This window comes from Manis pentadactyla, chromosome 13 (assembly GCF_030020395.1).
Source record: "Manis pentadactyla isolate mManPen7 chromosome 13, mManPen7.hap1, whole genome shotgun sequence".
NCBI classification, from domain to species: domain Eukaryota; kingdom Metazoa; phylum Chordata; class Mammalia; order Pholidota; family Manidae; genus Manis; species Manis pentadactyla.
In genome coordinates, this window is record NC_080031.1 from 32,931,220 (window position 1) to 32,953,869 (window position 22,650).

Here is a 22,650-nt window from a genome sequence, read left to right on the forward strand (position 1 = left end):
TAGTTTTTCAAACACTTTCACATTATAGCAAATATCAACTATTAAAAATTAATCAATCCGTGTACAGACTACTCAAATTTGCCTTTTCACTGCGGGTTCTGTATGTCCACACCAGGGACGCCCCATGCCCGCACCCTAAACATCTGTAAGGTCCCAGTATCTTGTGCATCCACTACACAACTGTCCTTCTGTTTCCCTCTCTATGAATCTCTGCAGGGATTTCTCCCACAAACCACCCTCAGTCCCTAATGAACACAACAACATCCTGGGAGTGTGACCCACTGAGCCCCTTCCCTACAGAACCTGCCAGAAAACAGAAAAACTTCACCTGCAGTGAAAGTCTCCTTACCTGAAGATGTAGAGTCAGCCACAGGGGATGTCACAGAAGGGAAGCCTCTGGTCTGCAGCTGAAGGTCAAAGGCCTGGAGAAGCGGAGGCCCAGCCTCCTCCTCTGCATTCAGGGCACAAAGGGGGTGTGCTCCTCACGGGGACCCTGCCGTACACTGTCCCGTCCTGGAGCCAAGGCCCTGCAGGCGCCTCCACGCTGGGTCCTTCTGGAACGAAGAGAAAGCCCTGAAGGAAGGCCCATGCGCTCTACCTGCCTCACAAAGACTGGGTTTTCACTACCCCTACTGCCCACGGGGGAAAAGCACAGGACTCAAGACATCATTCTGGTTGTCCATGGGCGCCCCCTGCCGGCAGTCAAGGTCAGCGCAGGATTACAGGAGGAAAAAACAGAACCACCTCTGTAGGTGACAGCCTTTGTCTTCTCACATGTCTGAAGGCAGAATGGAAAAGCACCTTCCCTCAAGTCTGAACACAGCACGGGAAAGCACCAGCTTGAAAACTGATGCAGTCCTTGGTAGTTATCTGCCCACAAAAACATATCTTGTCCTCGAAGACGAGCCAGGAAGCCTCACAATGAAAGCAGGGAGACCTTGAAGACATGTGAAAACACGGCCCCTGCTTACTATGCAGCTTCTAAGAAAAGCAACAAGATGTTCTGGACTGTCCCCCCTGAGAAGGGAAAGATGAGTATAGTACTTGCGTGAGGTCCGAGAAAGGCAGTATAAAAATAAAGCTGCTGCTCCACATTGGGGCTGCAACCATTGTCTGTCTGTCTCTGTTTGTGTTTTTTGTTCTCTCATTTCACTCAAAGAAAATGTGTGGCACGCTACAATCTCTCCTAAAACATCCTTTCTGCAACTAGCAAAATGTGTAGTCAACACATAAAGTGTGAGTTCCATGAACCCTCATCAACATCAAGGCAGGAAGTTTTTTAGAATCCAAAACAGTGTATGTAATGAAAATACTGATGCCTAAAAATGATGACAGTGTGGATCAAAATGCATCCAGACTGTTAAGAAGTCAAACTGTCACATTTTGCAGATGACATGATATTGTACATAAAAAACCCTAAAGAATCCACTCCAAAACTACTAGATCTACTACCTGAATTCAGCAAAGTTGTGAGATACAAAATTAACACACAGAAATCTGTGGCTTTCCTATACACTAATGATGAACTAATAGAGAAATCAGGAAAACAATTCCATTAACAATTGCATCAAAAAGAATAAAATACTTAGGAATAAACCTAACCAAGTAAGTGAAAGACCTATACCCTGAAAACTATAAGACACTCTTAAGAGAAATTAAAGAGGATACTAACAAATGGAAACTCAACCCATGCTCCTGGCTAGGAAGAATTAATATCGTCAAAATGGCCATCCTGCCCAAAGCAATATACAGATTCTATGCAATTCCTATCAAATTACCAGCAACATTCTTCAACGAACTGGAACAAATAGTTCAAAAATTCATCTGGAAACACCAAAGACCCCAAATAGCCAAAGCAATCCTGAGAAGGAAGAATAAAGTGGGGGGGATCTCGCTCTCCAACTTCAAGCTCTACTACAAAGGCACAGAAATCAAGACAGTTTGGTACTGGCTTAAAGCAGAGCCACAGACCAGTGGAACAGAATAGACACTCCAGACATTAACCCAAACATATATGGTCAATTAATATATGATAAAGGAGCCATGGACATACAATGGGGAAATGACAGTCTCTTCAACAGATGGTGATGGCAAAACTGTACAGCTACATGTAAGAGAATGAAACTGGATCACTGTCTAACCCCATACACAAAATTAAATTTGAAATGGATCAAAGACCTGAATGTAAGTCATGAAACCATAAAACTCTTAGAAGAAAATATAGGCAAAAATCTCTCGGACATAAACATGAGCAACTTCTTCATGAACAACATATCTCCCCGGGCAAGGGAAACAAAAGTAAAAATGAACAAGTGAGACTGTATCAAACTTAAAAGCTTCTGTACAGCAAAGGATACTATCAGTACAACAAAAAGACATCCTACAGTATGGGAGAATATATTCATAAATGACATATCCAATAAGGGGTTGACATCCATACTATATAAAGAGCTCACACACCTTCACAAACAAAAATCATATAATTGTATTAAAAAATGGGCAGAGGAGCTGAACACTTTTCCAAAGAAGAAATTCAGATGGCCAACAAGCACATGAAAAGATGCTCCACATCCCTTATCAAAGAAATGCAAATTAAAACCACAAAGAGGTATCACCTCACACCAGTTAGGATGGCCAACATCCAAACGACAAACAACAACAAATGTTGGTGAGAATGTCGAGAAAGGGGAACCCTCCTACACTGCTGGTGGGAATGTAAATTAGTTCAACCACTGTGAAAAGCAGTATGGAGGTTCCTCAAAAAACTCAAAATAGGAATACCATTTGACTATGGAATTCCACTCCTAGGAATTTACCCTAAGAATGCAGGAGCCCAATTTGAAAAAGACATATGCACCCCTATGTTTATTGCAGCACTATTTACAATAGCCAAGAAATGGAAGCAACCTAAGTGTCCATCAGTAGATGAATGGATAAAGAAGAGGTGGTACATATACACAATAGAATATTATTCAGCCATAAGAAGAAAACAAATCCTACCATTTGCAACAACATGGATGCAGCTAGAGGGTGTTATGCTCAGTGAAATAAGCCAGGTGGAGAAAGACAAGTATCAAATGACTTCACTCATCTATGGAGTATAAGAAAAAAGAAAAAAACTGAAAGAGCAACACAGTAGCACTCAGAGAACCCAAGAATGGACTAACAGTTACCAAAGGGAAAGGAACTGGGAACGATGGGTAGGAATGGAGAGATAAGGGGGGAAAGGGGGCATTATGATTAGCACACATAATGTAGTGGGGAGGGACACGGGAGAGGCAGTATACACAGAGAAGACAAGTAATGATTCTATAGCATCTTACTACACTGATGGACAGTGACTGTAATGGGGTATGTGGTGGGGACTTGATAACAGGGGGAGTCTAGTAACCATCATGTTGTTCAAGTAATTGTACATGAACGATACAAAAAAACCCACTATGTTCATCTTGAAACATGCAGAAAAAAGCATTTGGCAAAATTCAACATCAATTCATGATAAATATCTCTAAAAACAAAGCGGGTTGAGAGGGAACATGACTCAATATTTTAAGGAAATACAGGACTAACCCACAGCCAAAATAACAATGGGAAAAGCAGAAAATGTTTCCTATAAAATCAGGAACAAGACAAGGATGTCTGCTCTCAACACTTCTTCAACACAGTACTACAAGTCCCTGCCACAGCAATCAGAAAGAAAAAGAAATCAAAGAAAAAGAAAGCTCCCCAAAGTAGTGGTTAGTAAAATTGCCATTATTTGCAGATGGCATGACACTCTATCTAGAAAACTCTAACAAGTCCAACAAAAATTACTAAAACTAAGCAATGAATTCAGTAAAACTGCAGGATACAAAATGAATATACAAAAATATATAAAAAAACAAATTTGCAGAAAGAGAATGTAATAAAACAATCCCACTTGCAATTCTAGCCAAAGTAGTAAGAGATCTGGAGGATATTTAACCAAGGAGGTGAAAGAGCTGTAATCTGAAGATGCTAAGATTACTGATGCAAGAAACTGAAGGTGACGCAAGTTAATGCAAAGCATCTCATGCTCATGGAATGCAAGAAATAAAAAGGTTGGTATTCACACTAAAATAAAAGTTAGTACTACTGTTAAAACTACCTGCAGCTCTGGGAGGAAATTGTAAGCTGGTGCAGCCACCATGGAAAGCAGGATGGAGGTTTCTCAGAGAACAGCTGTGCTCTCTGTAATATTATGGGATGAGCACTGGGAAGGACACTGAATGGTGACTTGCCAAGGATGCTAAAAGGAATTACCTACCTGCCTCATGTGACCCTGGAGGTAGAGAGCAGCAGATATATGCAGACATGGACCAAGTAGAACTTTCATGAGTTGACTTTAAGACGAAGTTGTTCCCTGTGGAGACCTTGTAGGGAAAACAAAAATGTCATTAAGGGGGTGAACCTGACCCTCTGGGCTTCTCCACTAAAGAAGGGACAGTCCACTAGCAGATGGCTTCTTTTTGGAGGCAGGGAGGGTGGGTCACAGGGGAAGCCGTGATTTGCAGGCAACCTGCCTCGTGCAAGGGGGTGGGAAGGATGCTCTCACCTGTGACTATTCAGCCTCCCTGCTGAGGTCAATCTCCCCAGCAGCCCGCCCTAAAGTCTCCCACCTGACTCCTCCTAGGCGGTTGTGGCGAGCCAGCTGCCTTCCTCAAGCTCTCCCGTGCACAGGCACGCAGACACACACTGTCCCAGGCCGCACAGTGCTCTAACACACACACACAACACGACACGTGCAAGAGCTAACACACACACACACACACACACGGAGAGGAGCCGACACCACAGCGACGCACGCACCAGGGCGCCAGGCAGCGCAATGCAGCCCCAGGGACCTTGACACACACCCGGCCTTCCACGCTGACCCGTATGGGAGCACAGGAGGCCCCCCATCCCCGTGGATGCACCCTCACAGCGCCTATGCCTGCGTGCCCACCGACCAGACACCCGACGTGGAGGGCCGTGCTGGGCGTCCCTTGCGGGCGGACTCCGTTACCTTACGACGTTGCCCCCACCCCCAACAGACACGAAACGACACCGCCAGCCATCGCCAACTGACGCTCACCAGCAGTTACCACCCCCAACCAACGCCATCACCAGCCTTGGATGCTGCCCTGCCCTCCCACTCTCAAAGCCGCCGCCTTGCCCTCGCCCTCTGGGTGCGCACCTGCCGAAGGCAGCACTGGAGGTCCGCCCTGCGCACGGACACCCGCCTCCCGCCGCTGCGGACGCGGCAGCCCACCACAGATGCAGCCCGTCCATGCTGCGGCACACCGCAGACCCCGCTCCCCGCCTTCCGCCGCCGCCTCTCAGGGCGCACCTGCAGATGGCGGGCTGGGCTCCGCCCCCGGGCACAGCCCCCGCTGCGAGGCGCCCCAGCCTGCCGCCTCCCGCAGAGAACGCCTTCCCCGCCCGATCCCTCCCCGACCCGTCGCTGCCCGCCCCCTGGGGATGGCCACTTACCGTGAGCTGCCGCTGCGACGACAGGCCTGCGTGAGGAAGAGGCCGCCCGCTCCCTGGCGAGGGAGACACCTGGAGCCGGCGGGAGGACGCTGCGGGCAGTCGCTCTCGGAAGACGCCTGCAGGCGGCAAAGGTCTTTGGCGAGGGAGGTCAGCGTCACGGGGAGAGCCTTGACAGAGGGTGAGCGGGAGGCACCGGAGGGCAGGCGCAGGCTGGAAGCTTCTTCTGCCGTAGCTGACTGAGCACTGTTAGAAGATGGCGGGCACGGGAAGTGGGCGGTTTCGGCCGTTGGACGAACATGCGCAATAGGCTGCGCTCAGACCCCGCCCCCTTAGAGAGGTGCCCTTCCCCCCAAAGAGGCAGGCAGTGGAAACCCGAGAGGTAGCTGGCGGGAAGGGCATGCGCGGCTCGGCTGTGCTCCGTAACCGCCCCCGTAAGGCGCAGGCCCTCCCCCTCAAAGAGGCGGGCACAAGCAAGGACCACATCACACAGGGGCACGGGGGAGGGGGGCAAGCGAGACAAGCATGCGAGGCGACGTGTACGCGCGGACCCCGCCCGAGAAGTCGATGCCCCTCCCCTCATACTGCGGGCACTCGAAACGGAGGCGGTGTCAGACGGGACGAGCATGCGCGGCGTCGTCTACGCGCAGACCCCGCCCCCTGAGAGCGATGCCCCTCACCGCAAAGAGGCGGATAGTGGAAACGGGGGAGGCGGCATGGGAGAAGAGCATGCGCGGCTATGCTGCGCGCGGACCCTGCCCCCTTAGAGCCCTGCACCTCCCCCCAGAGAGGCGGGCACAGCAAGCTGCGGCACTGGGAGACGGGAGGAGCACAAGACTTCAAGGAACATAAACATTCAAGGGTAACGTGACACCACCAAACATCATAATCATCCTGCAGTAACTGAACCCAAAGACTTGGTAACCTATAATTTATCCAATAAAGAATAATGACTGTTTTAAGGAAACTCAATGAGCTGGAACAAATTTTAAAAATAACACAAAATAAGAAAAACAATACAGACAGAAAATGAGAAGTTTCACAAAGATGTAGATATAATAAAACAGAACCAAACATGAATTCTGGAGCTAAAGAATACAATGGGTGAAACTAAAAATTCAAAAGAGATCATAATAGCAGAATGGTTCAAGCAGAAGAAAAAGTCTGTGAGCTAGAGGAAAGAAGGTTTGAAATTACCCAATCAGAAGAGAAAAAGAACAAAGTATGAAAAAGAACAAGAAAACCTACATCATCAACAGTAAACCATGAAAAGAAATAGTTGGCAAGTTGTTGGAGTTTTGGAAGAAGGAGAAGGAACCAGAAAACCTACTAAAAGAAATAATGGCTGGTAATCTCCCAAGACTCCCAAGTCCACTCACATTGGGGAAGGGATTCTGCTTTATTTAGCGTATCAATTCAAATGTTAATGTCATCCAGCAACATCTCACGCCTAGAAAGGGTTAGCCAAATATATGGGCATCCCATGGCCTAAAAGGTGACACATAAAAACCAACCATCCCACGAAGAAACTCTTAATGTTCCATTTGAAGCCCATATTTTCCCAGAGATAATAGAGCTGCTGGCAAATCCAGAGAACCACTAAGAATTAAGCAAACCCCTGCTCAACACTCCCACCATGTTGCCTTGATGTGTTTTCAAGAACAGCACAAACTTGGCCTGTCAAATCAATGGTGTTACCCTGAAACTAAAGAGCCATCCAGAAACTGAGTACGACTCCTTAAAGGACCACGTTCACTTACGACAGGAGAGAGTTACTCCCCGGTTAGACTTTTTAAGCTATTTGACCCCAGAAAAGCAGAAAAGAAACAACTATCCAGTGCAGTGGAGCAAGTACTTATTTTCATTATTTTGCCCAACTTGCATAAAATAGAAAAGTAGAAGAGAATACAACCGGCGTCAGCATTTAAGTATCAGGGAAACTAAAAGTGGGGCCACAGAAAATTTAGAGGGTGTGGGAGAAATATATGTAAGAATACTTTTTTAAAAGTGTGTATTTCTCAATTTGTCAAAATTATGTGCACAGGGCTCTCTTCTCCCCTCCAGGTGTGAGCCAGGAGCTGTCTGTCCTCTCACTGTATCTCTAAATAAAAGCCTCCCCTTAGCTCTCCTAAAAAAATAAATAAATAAAAGTGTGTATTTCTAGGGCTGCCATATCAAATTAACACAAACTTGGTGACTTAAATACAGAAATTTATTCTTAATGTTCTAAAGGCCAAAACTCTGCAATTAAGGTGACAGCAGGACCACACTGCCTGCAGAGGCTCTAGGGGAGAATCCTTCCTTGCCTCTTCCAGCTCTGGTGGCTCCTGGAGTTCCATGGCTTGTGATTATATAACCCAAGCCCTATCTCTGCCATCACACGGTCTCCTTCCATAGGTCTGTCTGTGTCCTTTACTGTCTCCTATAAGGACACTGTCATCGGATTCAGGGTCCACTCTAATTCAGTATGATTTCATCTTTATCCTTATTTTAGTTGTATCTTCAAATATCCTATTTCCAAATAAATTCCCACTCTGAGGTTCCAGATGGACATGGATTTTGGGGGAAAACTATTAAACCACCTAAAAAGGACTATGAAGAGCAGATACAAGTAAACTATTGGATAAATTGATTTTTCTTTTCAGCATGGCTACTTCTCTGCTTCAGGTTCATAAAATAAGAAATTAAGTGTTGGCCAACCTGAACACTTACCTGAAGTTGTGGGGGAGAACTCATTTTCATGTTAATTAAGGTGGTTGGCAGAATTCAGCTACTGAGAATTCCCATTTTCTTGCTGGTTGTTTTCTGGGGGTCATTCTTACCTTCTAGTCCTGGTCTTCTTCCTCAGTCTCCAAAGTTAGCAATGTCAGGCTGAGCACTTCTAATGTCTTGAATGTCTCTTCTGGCTTCCCCTTCTGTCTTATCTATCCAAGTCTGCTGTCCATCACATGTCCTTGACTCCTTCTTTCATTGCATCTTTCTTGCAAACTCCAGCCAGAAAAAGTTCTCTGCTTTCAAGGGCTCATATAATTAGATTGGGTTCACCTAGACAATTTAGGATAACCACCCTATTTTATTTATTTATTATTTTTTTTTATTTTGGTATCATTAATGTACAATTTCATGAGCAATATTATAGTTACTAGACTCCCCCCATTATCAAGTCCTCACCACATACTCCATTACAGTCACTGTCCATCAGCCTAGTAAGATGCTATAGAATCACTACTTGTCTTCTCTGTGTTTCACTGCCTTCCCCATGCCCAACCACACACATCATGTGTGCTAATCATAATGCCTCATTTTCCATTTATCCCTCCCTTCCCTTCCCACCCATCCTCCCCAGCCCCTTTCCCTTTGGTAATTGTTAGTCCATTCTTGGGTTCTGTGAGTCTGCTGCTGTTTTGTTCCTTCAGTTTTTTCTTTGTTCTTAAACTCCACAAATGAGTAAAATCATTTGATACTTGTCTTTCTCTACCTGGCTTATTTCACTGAGCACAATACCCTGTAGCTCCATCCATGTTGTTGCAAATTGTAGGATTTGTTTTCTTCTTATGGCTGAATAATAATCCATTGTGTATATGTACCACCTCTTCTTTATCCATTCATCTACTGATGGACACTTAGGTTGCTTCTATTTCTTGGCTATTGTAAATAGTGCTGCGATAAACATAGGGGTGCATATGTCTTTTTCAAACTGGGCTGTTGCATTCTTAGGGTAACTTCCTAGAAGTGGAATTCCTGGGTCAAATGGTATTTCTATTTTGAGCTTTTTGAGGAACCTTCACACTGTTTTCCACAATGGTTAAACTAATTTACATTCCCACCAGCAGTGTAGGAGGGTTTCCCTTTCTCCACATCCTCGCCAATATTTGTTGTTTGTCTTTTGGATGGTGGCCATCCTAACTGGTGTGAGGTGATATCTCATTGTGGTTTTAATTAGCATTTCTCTGATGGATAATCACCCTGTTTTAGGGTCTCTAATGTTGATTACAATTGCAAAATCCCTTTTGCAGTATAATATAATCTATTCAAAGGTTCCAGAGATTAGGATATGAACATCGTTTGGGGTTGGGGGCATTATTGGTTTACCATATCCTGTTAAAATATTTTATGGTTTTTTGTCACCACCCTTCACTATACATATTTCTAAGCTTCAAAAGTATGACTAGGTTTCTGCCCAAACAACCCCTTCTCTTCCTCACACTAAAAACACTTTAAGGATATTCTTGAAATTTTTGGTTTTCATTTCATTATGTTTTTCCTTTCCTTTACAACTGTAGATCCTATTTGGATATTTGTGAGTGAGAGCCTAAAGAAGAATATTAGTAACCCTCACTCTCCTCACAGGGGCGCTTTCAAGATTAATGTTCCATAAAAATTCTAAATTAAAATTTTAATTAATTAAAGTGCATATGTGAGTTAATGAGATTGGGGATCAGATTCCCAATTTAGGTAACCCACTAGATTTTTTTTTTCTCAAGACTCTAGGAGCAGTCGTTTTTTTTTCTGAGAAAATCCCACAGTACACAAATATGATGCAGTCCATTCTTTTTCTTTGTATTGAGCAATTTGATTGAAAATACTAAAAAATATTATCTTGAATTATTGAAAGAATTACCTTCATTTTACTTATCTTAAGGTGTAAACCAAAAGAATAAATTAAAACATATACACCATAGATTTGTGCTTTTCTTTCCTTATTTTGAATGGCTCTGTCTGCGATTTTGATGGGACAACACTGACATTGAATCATTAGATTTGATTTGGTTTACCTGCAAGTGGTGAGAGGCACAGACACACCTGCTTAACAGTGCAGGTCTTACTTTAATTTCAGTTTTTTATATCTACTTCCAAAATTTATTTAATGTAAGTTTATACAATTCAACTGATTATAAGACCATACTCTTAAAAAACAGTTGGATCCAAATATAGCAAGAATCATTATTACTGTATTTTTAAAGTCACATTTTCTATCTGAATATATTTTCAGGCTAGGTTTAAAATAATAGATATAAAATTAAGAGCTAAAACATTGCGGTGATTTAATCCTATTTTTATCTTCCTTCTAAAGTTTTGGTAAATTCTACTAAATCCAAGGAAATTGAGGAATGGATGACTTTCCTCAAGGGAGGAAACTGGAATTTAGGGAAAACCTTCACTTCCCTTGTTTTGTGTCTCCAGGAAGAAGTATTTCAGCTGGAATAACACTCTTGGGCTTTCCCCATGGGAGGGACAGTGATTTACCTCATTGGCAAGATTGGGAGAAGAAATGAATTTAGTCTTGATGCTCTTCTCTTTCTCCTTGTCCTTCTCCTTTCTCTTCTTTTTCTCTTTCAAAACAATCTCACTGCTCCTTCATGTAATAAACTCACGGGGGAGAGTGGGAAGGATGGTGGTTTGTCACGTGTAAAAATGATCAGATGGACTGACCCTTGCAATTCTGTGGGGGGACGATTGATAAATGCAAATAGATCTAAAGACATCTTGTCCAATCAACTTTATTAGTAATGTAACTGCCATCTGTCTCTCTAGCTATTGAGTTTCATTATCTGTTCTAAGCAAGGAAGGAAAGATTGAGTCTGTTCATTAGTTTTAAAAGTTCCCAAGAATAAGCATCAGATGCATCAAAGAAGAAATCAAGAGCTCAGAGGTTGAGGTGACTCTGAGATTATGAAACACCCAAGAATTCTGAGAAACTGTCAGGGAGGATTTTGGGCTTTCAAAGACATAGAAGTGAGTATTTGAGGCAGATCTTATTCAGACCTTAGTCAAATTGCTTAAACTTTTGGCAATTCAGTTTATCTATAAAACAGGGATAACAGTAACAACCACAAAAATTATGTATATGAGATCAAAGCCTAATTGGGATACCCCTAAAATGAACTAAGATACGATATGAAAGAGAACTTCCAACATCAGCACTCTCGGGAAGACTCATGCCAGAAGATGATCATCAAAAAACCCAACAAAGATCCACGCACTGCTACAGCTGTAGATGCACTCATCCCACCACCTCCTGGACTTGCCATGGGAATGAAGGAGATATCTAAGCTGGCCTGTGCATACAGTAAAACAACAAATTTGACTGGATCTATACTGTTGGAACTCAACCAAGAATTAGGAGAAGTGCAAATTGTAGCGCTCCAAAATCCTACAACTACAGACTATTTACTGTTAAAAGAACATAAGGGATGTGAACAGTCCCCAGGAATGGGTTGTTTTAATTTGTCTGATTTCTCTCAGACTGTTCAAGTTCAGTTGGACAATATCCACCATATCATAGATAAGCTTTCACAAATGCCTAAGGTGCCTAACTGGTTTTCTTGGTTTCACTGGAGATGGCTTGTAATTACAGATATGCTTTGGTTATGTAACTATACTCCTATTATGTTAATGTGTGTGCGCAATTTAAGTAGTAGCTTAAAACCTATACATGCTGAAGTTACTCTACAAGAAGATATGTCAAAGAAAGAATCAATCTTCCCATGTTTTCTTCCGCCTGCTACTTCTATAGCTTTTCTTCTTCCTTCCTAATTACAACCCTTAAATAGAATTCGTGCCTCATATCAAATTTACCAAGTATCATAATTCTTCCAAGTGGTAAAGATACCTCAAGACAAATGCTGGGCATAGAAGCTACAGGGCATAAATATGCAAAGAAATAAAAAGCTAACCATTTCAAACAGTAAGGCTTCTCTCTCACTTACCAACTTTACATTTCCCTGTATGGCCCCGGAAGATGACTGGTTAGCCAGAGACAGGTAAGATTCCTCAAGGGAGGAACAACCTAAGACAGGCACAGACGCAGGGGGGTCATCAGGTGAGAAATTGGGGATCAACAGAGGTGAGGCTTAGAACCTCAGCCCCCGTTCTGAGAGAAATCTTCTGCATATGTGGATGTTTTATTGCCCTTGTCTAGCTTGGATTAACAGATAGTCTACAGGCACACACCTGATCATCTACATCTGCTCTCTTACAACACTAAACTATGTTTTGTACCTTTATCTTGTATCTTCCTACCACTTCAGTATTTTATTAAAAATAATAATAATAAAGAGAGAAATGTGGTATCCACATATAAATCAAGTATAAAAACCAAATGAGTATTCATATTTGAACTGTTTATAGTTCATAATGCATGAGCAAAACCGAAAGCTTCTGTGATGACTGCCCTTGTAATGTTCACCATGTAACTTATTCACTATGTAAGAATTTGTACTCCATGTAAGAACTTGTTTGTTATGCCTCAGAAGATTGGAGACTGACGAAAATTAGGCTTGGGATGGATTAATGATTGTGCATTGAGCATTGACTCCCCTATGCAGAATTTTATTGTCATTAACAACCATTTGATCAGTAAATATGAGAGATGCCCTCACAAAAAAAAAAAAAAATGACAGATTTCCAATGGTAAAATAAATAAGTAACCGGGATGTAATGTATAGCATAAGGAATATAGTCAAGATATTGTAACAGCTTGGTAGGGTGATAGCTGGAACCTAGAATTATGTATATAAATGTTTTATCACTGTGTTGTACACTTGAAACTAATGTAATACTGTGCGTCAACTACCCTTCAATAAAATATAATTATCAAAAAAAAAAAAAGAAAAAAAGAAAAAATACTGAAAAAAAAAATTATGTATATGTATATGTGGCATATATATAATTTTATTTACATATGTGGTTTATATATATTTGCACATACATGCACAATTTAGGATAGCAAGTGATACTTAGAGGTTCATAATGGTGGTTATTTATTATGATTATGAGTATTATGATTTATTATTCCTGGATCATTGACAACTAAATTGCACAGAAAATTTAAAAGTAGAGAAATTAATAGTACTAGGCATTTAATGTTCGTTGCTGTAGGTGAGCCCTGAATGCGGCTCTGAGCTTGCTTGAAAAATGGCAAGCTGGTTGACTGGGTTGTATAGCTAGCACCAAAGAAAGAAATAAACAGTACATGTTTTCCAGAGATAAAGTTTAGTTTCTTTGGCATAAAAGGCACATTCTCTATCTGGCTACAAAGCTTGGTCAGACTATATTTGGTGAGAGGCTTAGGGAGTTGTGGCTGATCTCAGGGATCTGGCAGAACTGGGAATTGAGTTGTTTTGAAGGATACTTTTGAATACTTCAGCTAATGAAAGGCATAGTTACTAAAAAAAATCATTGTTACTAAAAAAAAAAATTGTGTGTCAAGATAAAAGAGGAGATTATAAAAAGTAATAGGGCAGTAAAATAGGTAGCTAAGGAATTTGGGGAAGTAGAGCAAGGTGTAGATCATATGAGTTTGGACTATCCAGGAACAAAATCTAAACGCTAGGCTTGAGGCAGGATGCTATCTTTATGCAGAACTTAAAGTACTTGCCAGAATGGGAACAAATCATTGAAGAAACAACATGGGCTTTCTCAAGAACTAAACAGCCTTTTTCTAGGTTCTTTCTCCGTTATTTTATTAAGTAAATCATTCGTGCATCTCCCACTGCATATCACTCTTAGGGGGATATTGGTGAAGCAAGATACACAGACATTAACCTTCAAGAGGTTTCTAGATTACATTATGGAAATAGTATTAGCTCAATTCTACATTTTGTGCATGTCAGAACACTGACTGTGTCCTGTGAGAAACACAAACATGAAAACCTGCTCCTAATCTCCTTGAGGAGAACAGCTGCTAAAAATCAAGACAATTATTAATTTGGCTATGTTGGAGGTAAAATCACCTTGTTTTTGTAATATTCAAAAAAGAAAGAGCACTGACTTTTCAAAAAATTAAAAATAACTATTTATCACTATATCCTATACCCAGTGCAAATGTCACGGGAAGGATGTTCCCAGAGTTTCTTTACCACATACTACGGTGGTTCTACGCTGTTTCTACCATCTTTGGATCAAGGTCTTAAGACTCACCGTAGTCTACAATACAGACTTAAAATAGTCTATAGAAGCTATGAGGCTTTTAATACATTGAAAAGTATTATGGGTGATCTCTACTTTTGTTGCTCATTTTCATGAAAGATTTCTACTTCTCAGGTATGACCAGTGCCTTTGCCTCTCATTTGTTCCTGTGCTTGGGAAGAAAAGACTGGCACCCCATAGATCATGCAGACCAAGAGGCAGGACCATTCTATTGGACAGGGAGCAGTATGGGCCATGGCTCCTGCTTTATATCATGGGATGGCATGTGTTTTCTTGCTTCCTCCTCCTTGAGATAGCTGATGAACTAGGCCTCATTTCTGGTAGGTCGGCTCTGATCTGAGTTTTCACACTTACCATAGGGTGGAGATTTCTGTGTCATGTGCATTTCAAATCTAGGTTTTTGGAGGGGAGTAGGAGATCCCATTGTACTTTTCAATTTAGCTTTGCTAATAATAACTATCTGTAAGTGTATTTTTACCCTCATCTGGTTCCTTGGGTTTATCTTCTCCTGGTTATAATGTAGATGAGAAGAGCGACTGATGGATTAATAAATGTCCCTTAAACCTCCAAAAAACACATATATATAATGGGATTTAACTTTGATTCCGTCCATGCTTGCTGTGAGATAGAAACTGGACAAGTTCCTGGACTTCTTTAAGTCATATTTATTTACTATAAAAAAATGTCATAATGCTGGTGAAAACACTCAACCCAGTTAGCAACTCTTAATTATGTGTTCATAAAGGTTGGCCTCCCTTTAGCTTTTACTCTTCAGCTCTTTTCTTGTGGGTTCACTCATCTAGACTTCTGCTAAGGAGGGTCTTTTACTCAGCTTTCCTATTCCGTTTAAGAATGAGCAGCGAGAAAAAGTGAACTACTTCAGGCCTGTTTGCAGTGCTGTGTACATGAGAGGAAAAATAACCCAAGAAACCAGTAATAGCCCCTGACTTCTTAAAATAGTTTGAACCCAATTCCAAGTTTTTGACATCTGAAAACATTTTATTATTTTTATCCCCAGGCTTCCTAAGGTAATTCAGTACTTAAATTCTCACAATAGATTAATGTAATGATATGTTGGTAAAAATCTTACCTCAGCTGGAAGTAGGAAGTTTCTAAAAGTTGATATAATAACTGATTTGTGGTAAACATAGAATCTTTTTGCTCTTTATCTAAAACTGAATAGCTTAAAAGTTATTTCTTTACAAAGAAATATTATTTCCTTTGCAACCACAATTAAATTATTTTTATAACTTCAAAATTGAAAGCATTCAATTTAAAATCAGTTTAATCTCATGGAGGGAGGGCTAGGATTAAGTTTCGTTTAAGGATTAAAAATTTCATAGAGGGAGGCTAGGATTCCATTTTCCAGTATGCTGCCAACATACTTGGAGGCGTACTGGAATAGGAAAACATCACAGTGCTCTCAGAGTCCGTGAATCTATTTGGGTATGGATTTCACTGGGTAAGTCCTCTTTGCCTGAAAGATTCCATCTTCAACTATCAATGTATCCAAAACCTACACAATTTTCCTGTCTCAACTAAGGAGGACTCACTTCTTTCATGGGAATTTTTACTGATGATTCCAGGCCACCTGATCGTTATATAGCTGAATTCCTTTTAAACCTATAGTCAGCTGCACCAGAATGGTCCAGCAGATAACAGATTTTTAAAATCAGATCAGTGTTCAGAGCTTGACCTTAATTTACTAGCTGTGGACCTTTGGGAACGTTAAATTTTCTAAAATGAGTTCCTCAAAATAGGGATGAAAGAGATAATAATAACTCTTTTGCTGTAAGAATTAAACAGTATGTAATATATTTCAAGTAGCTAAAAGAGTTACTGATCAAAAATGATAGACCCATTTCACTTATTTATTAGGTTATTTATTCTATGAATATTTATCAAGTAACTACTATATTCTAGGCACTATACTATTAGTTAGTAATATAAAGTTGAAAGAAAGTCATTTCCTTGAGAAGATAACCATTTAGTAGAAGACAAATTGGTAAACAAGTAAACTGAAAAATGTTAGATCTGTGATTTATGATCAACCATAGATCTCTATTCTATAATCTACATATTTGATAGTTTTATGATGGATGGGCATGAAGGAAGCTGGGAGGCACATTGGAGGAGCACCTAAGCTGGTATGGGAAGGAGTCAAGAAGAAGTGTGGGTAAAACTGCAATATTTCCAGAATCTCTCACCTGGCTTTAATGTATGTGTGTATCAATAGGTGTTTCAAAAGGGTAGAGAGAATTAGTTCATCTACATATCAATCGCTGATTACAGGGGCATGCGATGTTTTATCTGGACCGCCGAGATTTGGTGGGGTGCTCTTCTGCTGCAGCTGGGGCAAGAGAGAGACAGGATGACTGCTTGTAAGAAATAAACAGGCTTCTTAACTTTATTTCTCTCTTTGACTGATTTTGGTGTTAGAGGTATTTTGCCGCAGGATTTCCCCCCCAGAATTATAGCAAGAAAAGAAGAGGAGTCATTATGTGTAAAGGAAACAGCTTGCATAGGGGCATTTATGAGAGAAAGCCTGTCCTATTCAGAGAAAAGTGCCATCAATTTAACCTGGCTAGAAAATGAGGAAATTGTCAGTAAATGAGATTGGAGAGGTAGGCAGGGGGCAGTTCCTAAAGAAGCTTAAAAATCATATTATGGATTTTGAATTTTATACTAAGGAAAAAATATTGATGCATTTCAAACTGGAGATACTATGTGATTTCACATGCACTTTTAGAAAGATGAGTGTTCAATTTGTGGAGACTATATTAAAATGGAAAAAAGGGGTGGTAAAGAGAATTAAGGATTTCTTATATTCTAGGTTTGAATGACGAGGACCTGATTTAAGACACTAATATGGGATGGGCAGAAGATGGAAGGGTCAAGAAAGGGTAAGGTATCAATAGAACACAAGGAAGAAGAATGAATGAAGGATAATTGTCATATTAATGGTGTCAAATTATGTAAATCAGACTATAGGGGGTCAGCATTATTAAACCCCCAAATCCCATAAAAATTCTCCTTGCTTTGATTCCAGATGCAGCTTCTATTAATTCTGATTTACTTGTAGCATTCCTAAAAGGAGACGATGGGCTGGAGAGGGTGATTCAAATAGCCATTGTACTTGGTGGTTAGTTTTCACTGTAATTTAATAAATCTTTATTTTGGCTTAGTAACCTGGTCTAAAGTGTCATTGCCCAAAAGGAACTTAGCCATTCTTGGTATGCTGTAAATATCAGATCTTGAGCTACTGAGACTGACTCTGGACTAAGGTGAATCCACCAAAGTGATACTATTTTATAAAGTGAAATGAGGAAGTCTCTGGAAGATAATCCCAACATCATCATTTACCTAGTGAGATGCTGTAAACATTTCAACAAGAAAGAATCCAATTTTACACATGCTGCGTTTGATTTACCAGACAGCTAGTAAGAGGTGGAGCTGGCATTTGGATCCCAAAGTTGGATTTCCAAATTGTTTTCTAGTACTTAGGCAACATAAGCCCAGTTTAAACTCCTATTTTAGTACTAAAAAGAATAACATCCAAGGTTATTCAGACAGCATAAAGTACTGAAAAGAAAAAGGAAAGAGAGAGAGGCAATGGGGAGAGTGACTATGAGCCTCACGATTGAAATTTCCCCTGGCCACCCCTGCTGGAGTTGGGGGGGCTTTAGCAAGGCAGTGACAATGCCCCCCAGTTCTTCCATGCCTTAAGTACAGCCTTATGCTCTGAGGCTTCCCACTCTGGGGCTGCTTTTTAAAAACTGGTAGGTGGAGGATCTGGTAAACTCAGATTCAATAGGATGTTAATGACTGATAAAGCTTAATATACTAGGTTCCTAGGGGTAATAGTTCTGTGGGAAATGCAGAAAGCCACAGCTTAAAGGAATAAATCTCTCTGAATTTTTAGACACCATTGAGCAGTTGGAGATATAATTTTATGAGGGTCAGAGATGCCTTCTTCTTGACCCTGAAATTGCATCACAAAAACAGCCGCTAAGACTCCCTGCTGTTGACTGAGCCGGAACTTAAAAGACTAGTCAAGGTAAGACTGAGATGTGGAATTACACAATCTTCGGGAAATATTTGATGTGAGAACAACATGGGGGCACACCTCTTACCAAAATAGCTTAAAATCTGTGTCATGCAGTTACAGTGAACACCCCAAAGCCTCATGCATAAACCACAACAACCTCTGAAAGACAGAGGGAAGGGAAAAAGAAATGGGGGTTGTGGCCTTAGAAAAGACAGGATATGAAAAGAGGAGCTGTCCAGGGGGGAGAGGTCCCCACCACCAGCATGGCAGCATTCTGGTGGATCCGCATGTCTCTTAACTTCATTGATTCCTGAAATTTGCCTATTCAATGTATCAGGTTTGAGGGAGTGGATGAGGTTGGAAAAATTATGCCATCCCAACTCATAAAGGACTGTCTTACAACCAGACACAATTTTTCATTTTTCAGAGAACTGTGGTTGGCAAGAAGACTGGAACATTAATGTCAGTTGGTTAATTCATTCTCTCCCTGGAAGGAAGTTCCTTGTAGACGTCAAAATAATGTAACTTGCCATTTGAGATTTTGCACATAGCATTCGAGAGCCAGAGAATCCTGGCTTTGCAAACTGCTGGCTGAAAGACCTGGGCTATATCACTATCCTTTATGAACTATAGCCTCTTCATCTATAAAATGAACTTTTAGGTAAGATGGGTAAGAGAAGAAAATGGATTTGTGTATATAAAGGACTCACCACACGACTGCCAACTACCTAGCTATTTTAATGTGTATTCTGTAACCTACAGAATCATACCTTTAAAAGGAAGCTGTTTATCTTATCTCATCACCATCTCCTGTAAGATGCCAAAGACACACTGACTTGTTCCTACTCATTGACTTCTTTCTTTCTAGACCACAACCAATTCTTAAATGCAATGGATTAGATTGTGCTCTTTGTTGCATGCCAGTTCTAAACATGTAACAGAGCCACACTGAAAAATTTAACTTTTCAGCCTTGAAGGATTATACAAGGAGATTAAAATTGATGTTGAGTGAGCTAATCAGCTGTATTAGTATATGTGTAAAGAAGTGTTTAAGGTCCTACAGAGAATATAGAAGTGGAAGTTCTTAGAACATGAACTCACTCCATCCAGTGCTCCATGGCTCCCCCAAATCCTGGGGTGGGCAGGACTTAGTTCCCATGCCATGCAGAGTCAAGTGGACACTGGGCACCAGGTGACCCTGGCTTCAGGAGCTGGCCAGGGATCTGCCCTATGCTGAGCAGGGGTTCAGAGAGCTTCCCTCCCCTCCCTCTGCTCTCCCGTGCTCTCTGCTGCCTGTGGGTGCTGCCGCCATTCGCTTCTACTCTTGCTTTAATGAATTCCTTCCTTACCCACACTCTTCCAACCTGGTTGAGAATTCTTCCTCTATCAGGGTCAAGAATCCTTCCCTGGCTTGGTTGAGGTTTTACCTAAAGCACAGGGAGGGACCTTCGCATATGCAGCTGCCTGACAACAGTACTGTGATAAAGTTACGATGGAAAAATATGCTCTATGAGCAGCTAGGAAGAAAACCTTCCCAGATACATGAGAAATCAATTCTATCACATAAAGACCCCTATTAGATTATAACTTTTTAATGATAGAATCTGGCTTATTCATCTTTATATTCTCAATGTAATCAATTGACTTAATGTAATTAAAAACCACAACAGCTTATGAGATGAAGTGCTTTTTTACCTCATTTTATAGGCTGATGAAACTGAGGTTTGGAGAGTATAGATAATTGTCTGATATTATCAGTGATCTAATAAGCACCTCTAAAAACTGGAGCACTCTGATCCCAAAGTCAGTGTTTTTAACTTGGAAGGTGAATATCACTAGTTTTTCTTATTCTGAATGAAAACTCTTATCATAAATATAAACAGTGTTCAGTGATGTGCAGCTTATGTGATGCTTTTCTACATGGCAAGTGTTTTTAATTCTCACAGTATCTGGAAAAAGAATTCCTACTTCCCCTATACAGATCCTAATTAGAATGGGTAGAGTTATGCCTTCACTGGAGGTATTCTGACTCTACATCCAAACCGGGCACACTTCCTCCCACAATGTGAAGTAAAAACCTGTGGCTATAATCTTGTCCATGTGGTTCCCTGGGACCAGGGGCCACCGCAGCTGGTAGTTGTTTCTTTGTTACCGTAACTGTGTACATTGAACTCCAGTTTTAAAAAAATGTCTTGCTTCCCTAAAATGACTTATCTTTTTCATCCAGAGAAGACCCATCTGTAGTCTTTCCAGTGTAAAGAAAACAGTTACTTTTAAAGAAAATCTAATCTAAATTCCCCCTACTACAATTGAAGCCCCTTTTTTATTGTTCATTTCTCATTGAAAATACAGAAAAACCAGTCACTGCCATTAAATCTAATCCTCCTGTGTGTTCTTGAAGATAACTACCAGTTAAACAGAGCTCTTTCTCAGAATGATTTTTGAAATAAAATTACTATTGTCTCAGTACTTTTGAGAAATGTTTCATGCATGCTCCATCTTAAAAGAAGTATGACAGACTATTCTACTTAGACTAATTTAGTTTTAAGGAATTGAGACTAACGCAAATTTTCTCAAACATCAAGGAATTTGCTGTACAAGAATATAGGCATGGCAAAGGAACTGAACAGACGGTTCTCCAAAAAAGAAATACAGATGGCCAACAGACACATGAAAAGATGCTCCACATCGCTAATTATCAGAGAAATGCAAATTAAAACTACAATGAGGTATCACCTCACACCAGTAAGGATGGCTGCCATCCAAAAGACAAACAACAACAAATGTTGGCGAGGCTGTGGAGAAAGGGGAACCCTCCTACACTGCTGGTGGGAATGTAAACTTGTTCAACCACTGTGGAAAGCAGTATGGAGGTACATCAAAATGCTCAAAACAGACTTACCATTTGACCCAGGAATTGCACTCCTAGGAATTTACCCTAAGAATGCAGCAATCAAGTATGAGAAAGATCAGTGCACCCCTATGTTTATCGCAGCACTATTTACAATAGCCAAGAATTGGAAGCAACCTAAATGTCCATCGATAGATGAATGGATAAAGAAGATGTGGTACATATACACAATGGAATACTACTCAGCCATAAGAAAAGGGCAAATCCAACCATTTGCAGCAACATGGATGGAGCTGGAGGGTATTTTGCTCAGTGAAACAAGCCAAGCAGAGAAAGAGAAATACCAAATGATTTCACTCATCTGTGGAATATAAGAACAAAGGAAAAACTGAAGGAACAAAACAGCAGCAGAATCACAGAACTCAAGAATGGACTAACAGGTACCAAAGGGAAAGGGACTGGGGAGGATGGGTGGGTAGGGAGGGATAAGGGGGGGAGAAGTAGGGGGGTATTAAGATTAGCATCCATAGCGGGGTGGGAGAAAGGGGAGGGCTGTACAACACAGAGAAGACAAGTAGTGATTCTACAACAGGTTGCTACGCTGATGGACAGTGACTGTAAAGGAGTATATAGGGGGGACCTGGTATAGGGGAGAGCCTAGTAAACAAAGTATTCGTCATGTAAGTGTAGATTAATGATTAAAAAAAAAAAATGCAGTTCCTATGTGGTGACCTCTAATGAGTTCTACACAATGATATAAAGGACATATAAAAGTGTAGGCAAAGGGTCTGTTTGTGTTTATACAGAGGATCAAAGCCTAATTTGGCTACCCCGAAAATGAACTAAGATACGATATGAAAGAGAACTTCCAACATCAGCACTCTCGGGAAGACTCATGCCAGAAGATGATCATCAAAAAACCCCAACAAAGATCCATGCACTGCTACAGCTGTAGATGCACTCATCCCACCAGCTCCTGGACTTGCCATGGGAATGAAGGAGATATCTAAGCTGGCCTGTGCATACAGTAAAACAACAAATTTGACTGGATCTATACTGTTGGAACTCAACCAAGAATTAGGAGAAGTGCAAATTGTAGCGCTCCAAAATCTTACAACTTCAGACTATTTACTGTTAAAAGAACATATGGGATGTGAACAGTGCCCAGGAATGGGTTGTTTTAATTTGTCTGATTTTTCTCAAACTATTCAAATTCAGTTAGATAATAACCATCATATCATTGATAAGTTTTCACAAATGCCTAGGGTGCCTAACTGGTTTTCTTGGTTTCACTGGAGATGGCTGGTAATTACAGGTATGCTTTGGTTATGTA

General features: G+C 41.0%; 1 protein-coding gene and 1 long non-coding RNA gene across 2 annotated transcripts in view; both read right to left on the reverse strand.

Moving 5' to 3' along the window:
* Positions 1 to 6,115, reverse strand: part of LOC130680174 (uncharacterized) — a 42,248-nt gene extending 36,133 nt beyond the window's left edge. Inside the window, exons 1-4 of the mRNA XM_057490437.1 lie at positions 5,915 to 6,115; positions 5,491 to 5,733; positions 4,286 to 4,391; positions 350 to 554 (exon numbers count right to left, since the gene is read on the reverse strand). Coding sequence (XP_057346420.1) covers positions 415 to 554; positions 4,286 to 4,391; positions 5,491 to 5,733; positions 5,915 to 6,115 — 690 coding nt within the window. The 3' untranslated portion in view covers positions 350 to 414. The remainder of the gene's footprint in view (positions 1 to 349; positions 555 to 4,285; positions 4,392 to 5,490; positions 5,734 to 5,914) is intronic.
* A 2,185-nt stretch (positions 6,116 to 8,300) lies between these two features.
* Positions 8,301 to 20,055, reverse strand: LOC130680418 (uncharacterized). Its single transcript, XR_008993418.1, has 3 exons — positions 18,552 to 20,055; positions 16,626 to 16,768; positions 8,301 to 8,532 (listed from the first exon to the last, which is right to left on the reverse strand). It is a non-coding gene; the product is annotated as an uncharacterized LOC130680418 (long non-coding RNA).
* Between the last annotated feature and the right edge of the window lie 2,595 nt (positions 20,056 to 22,650).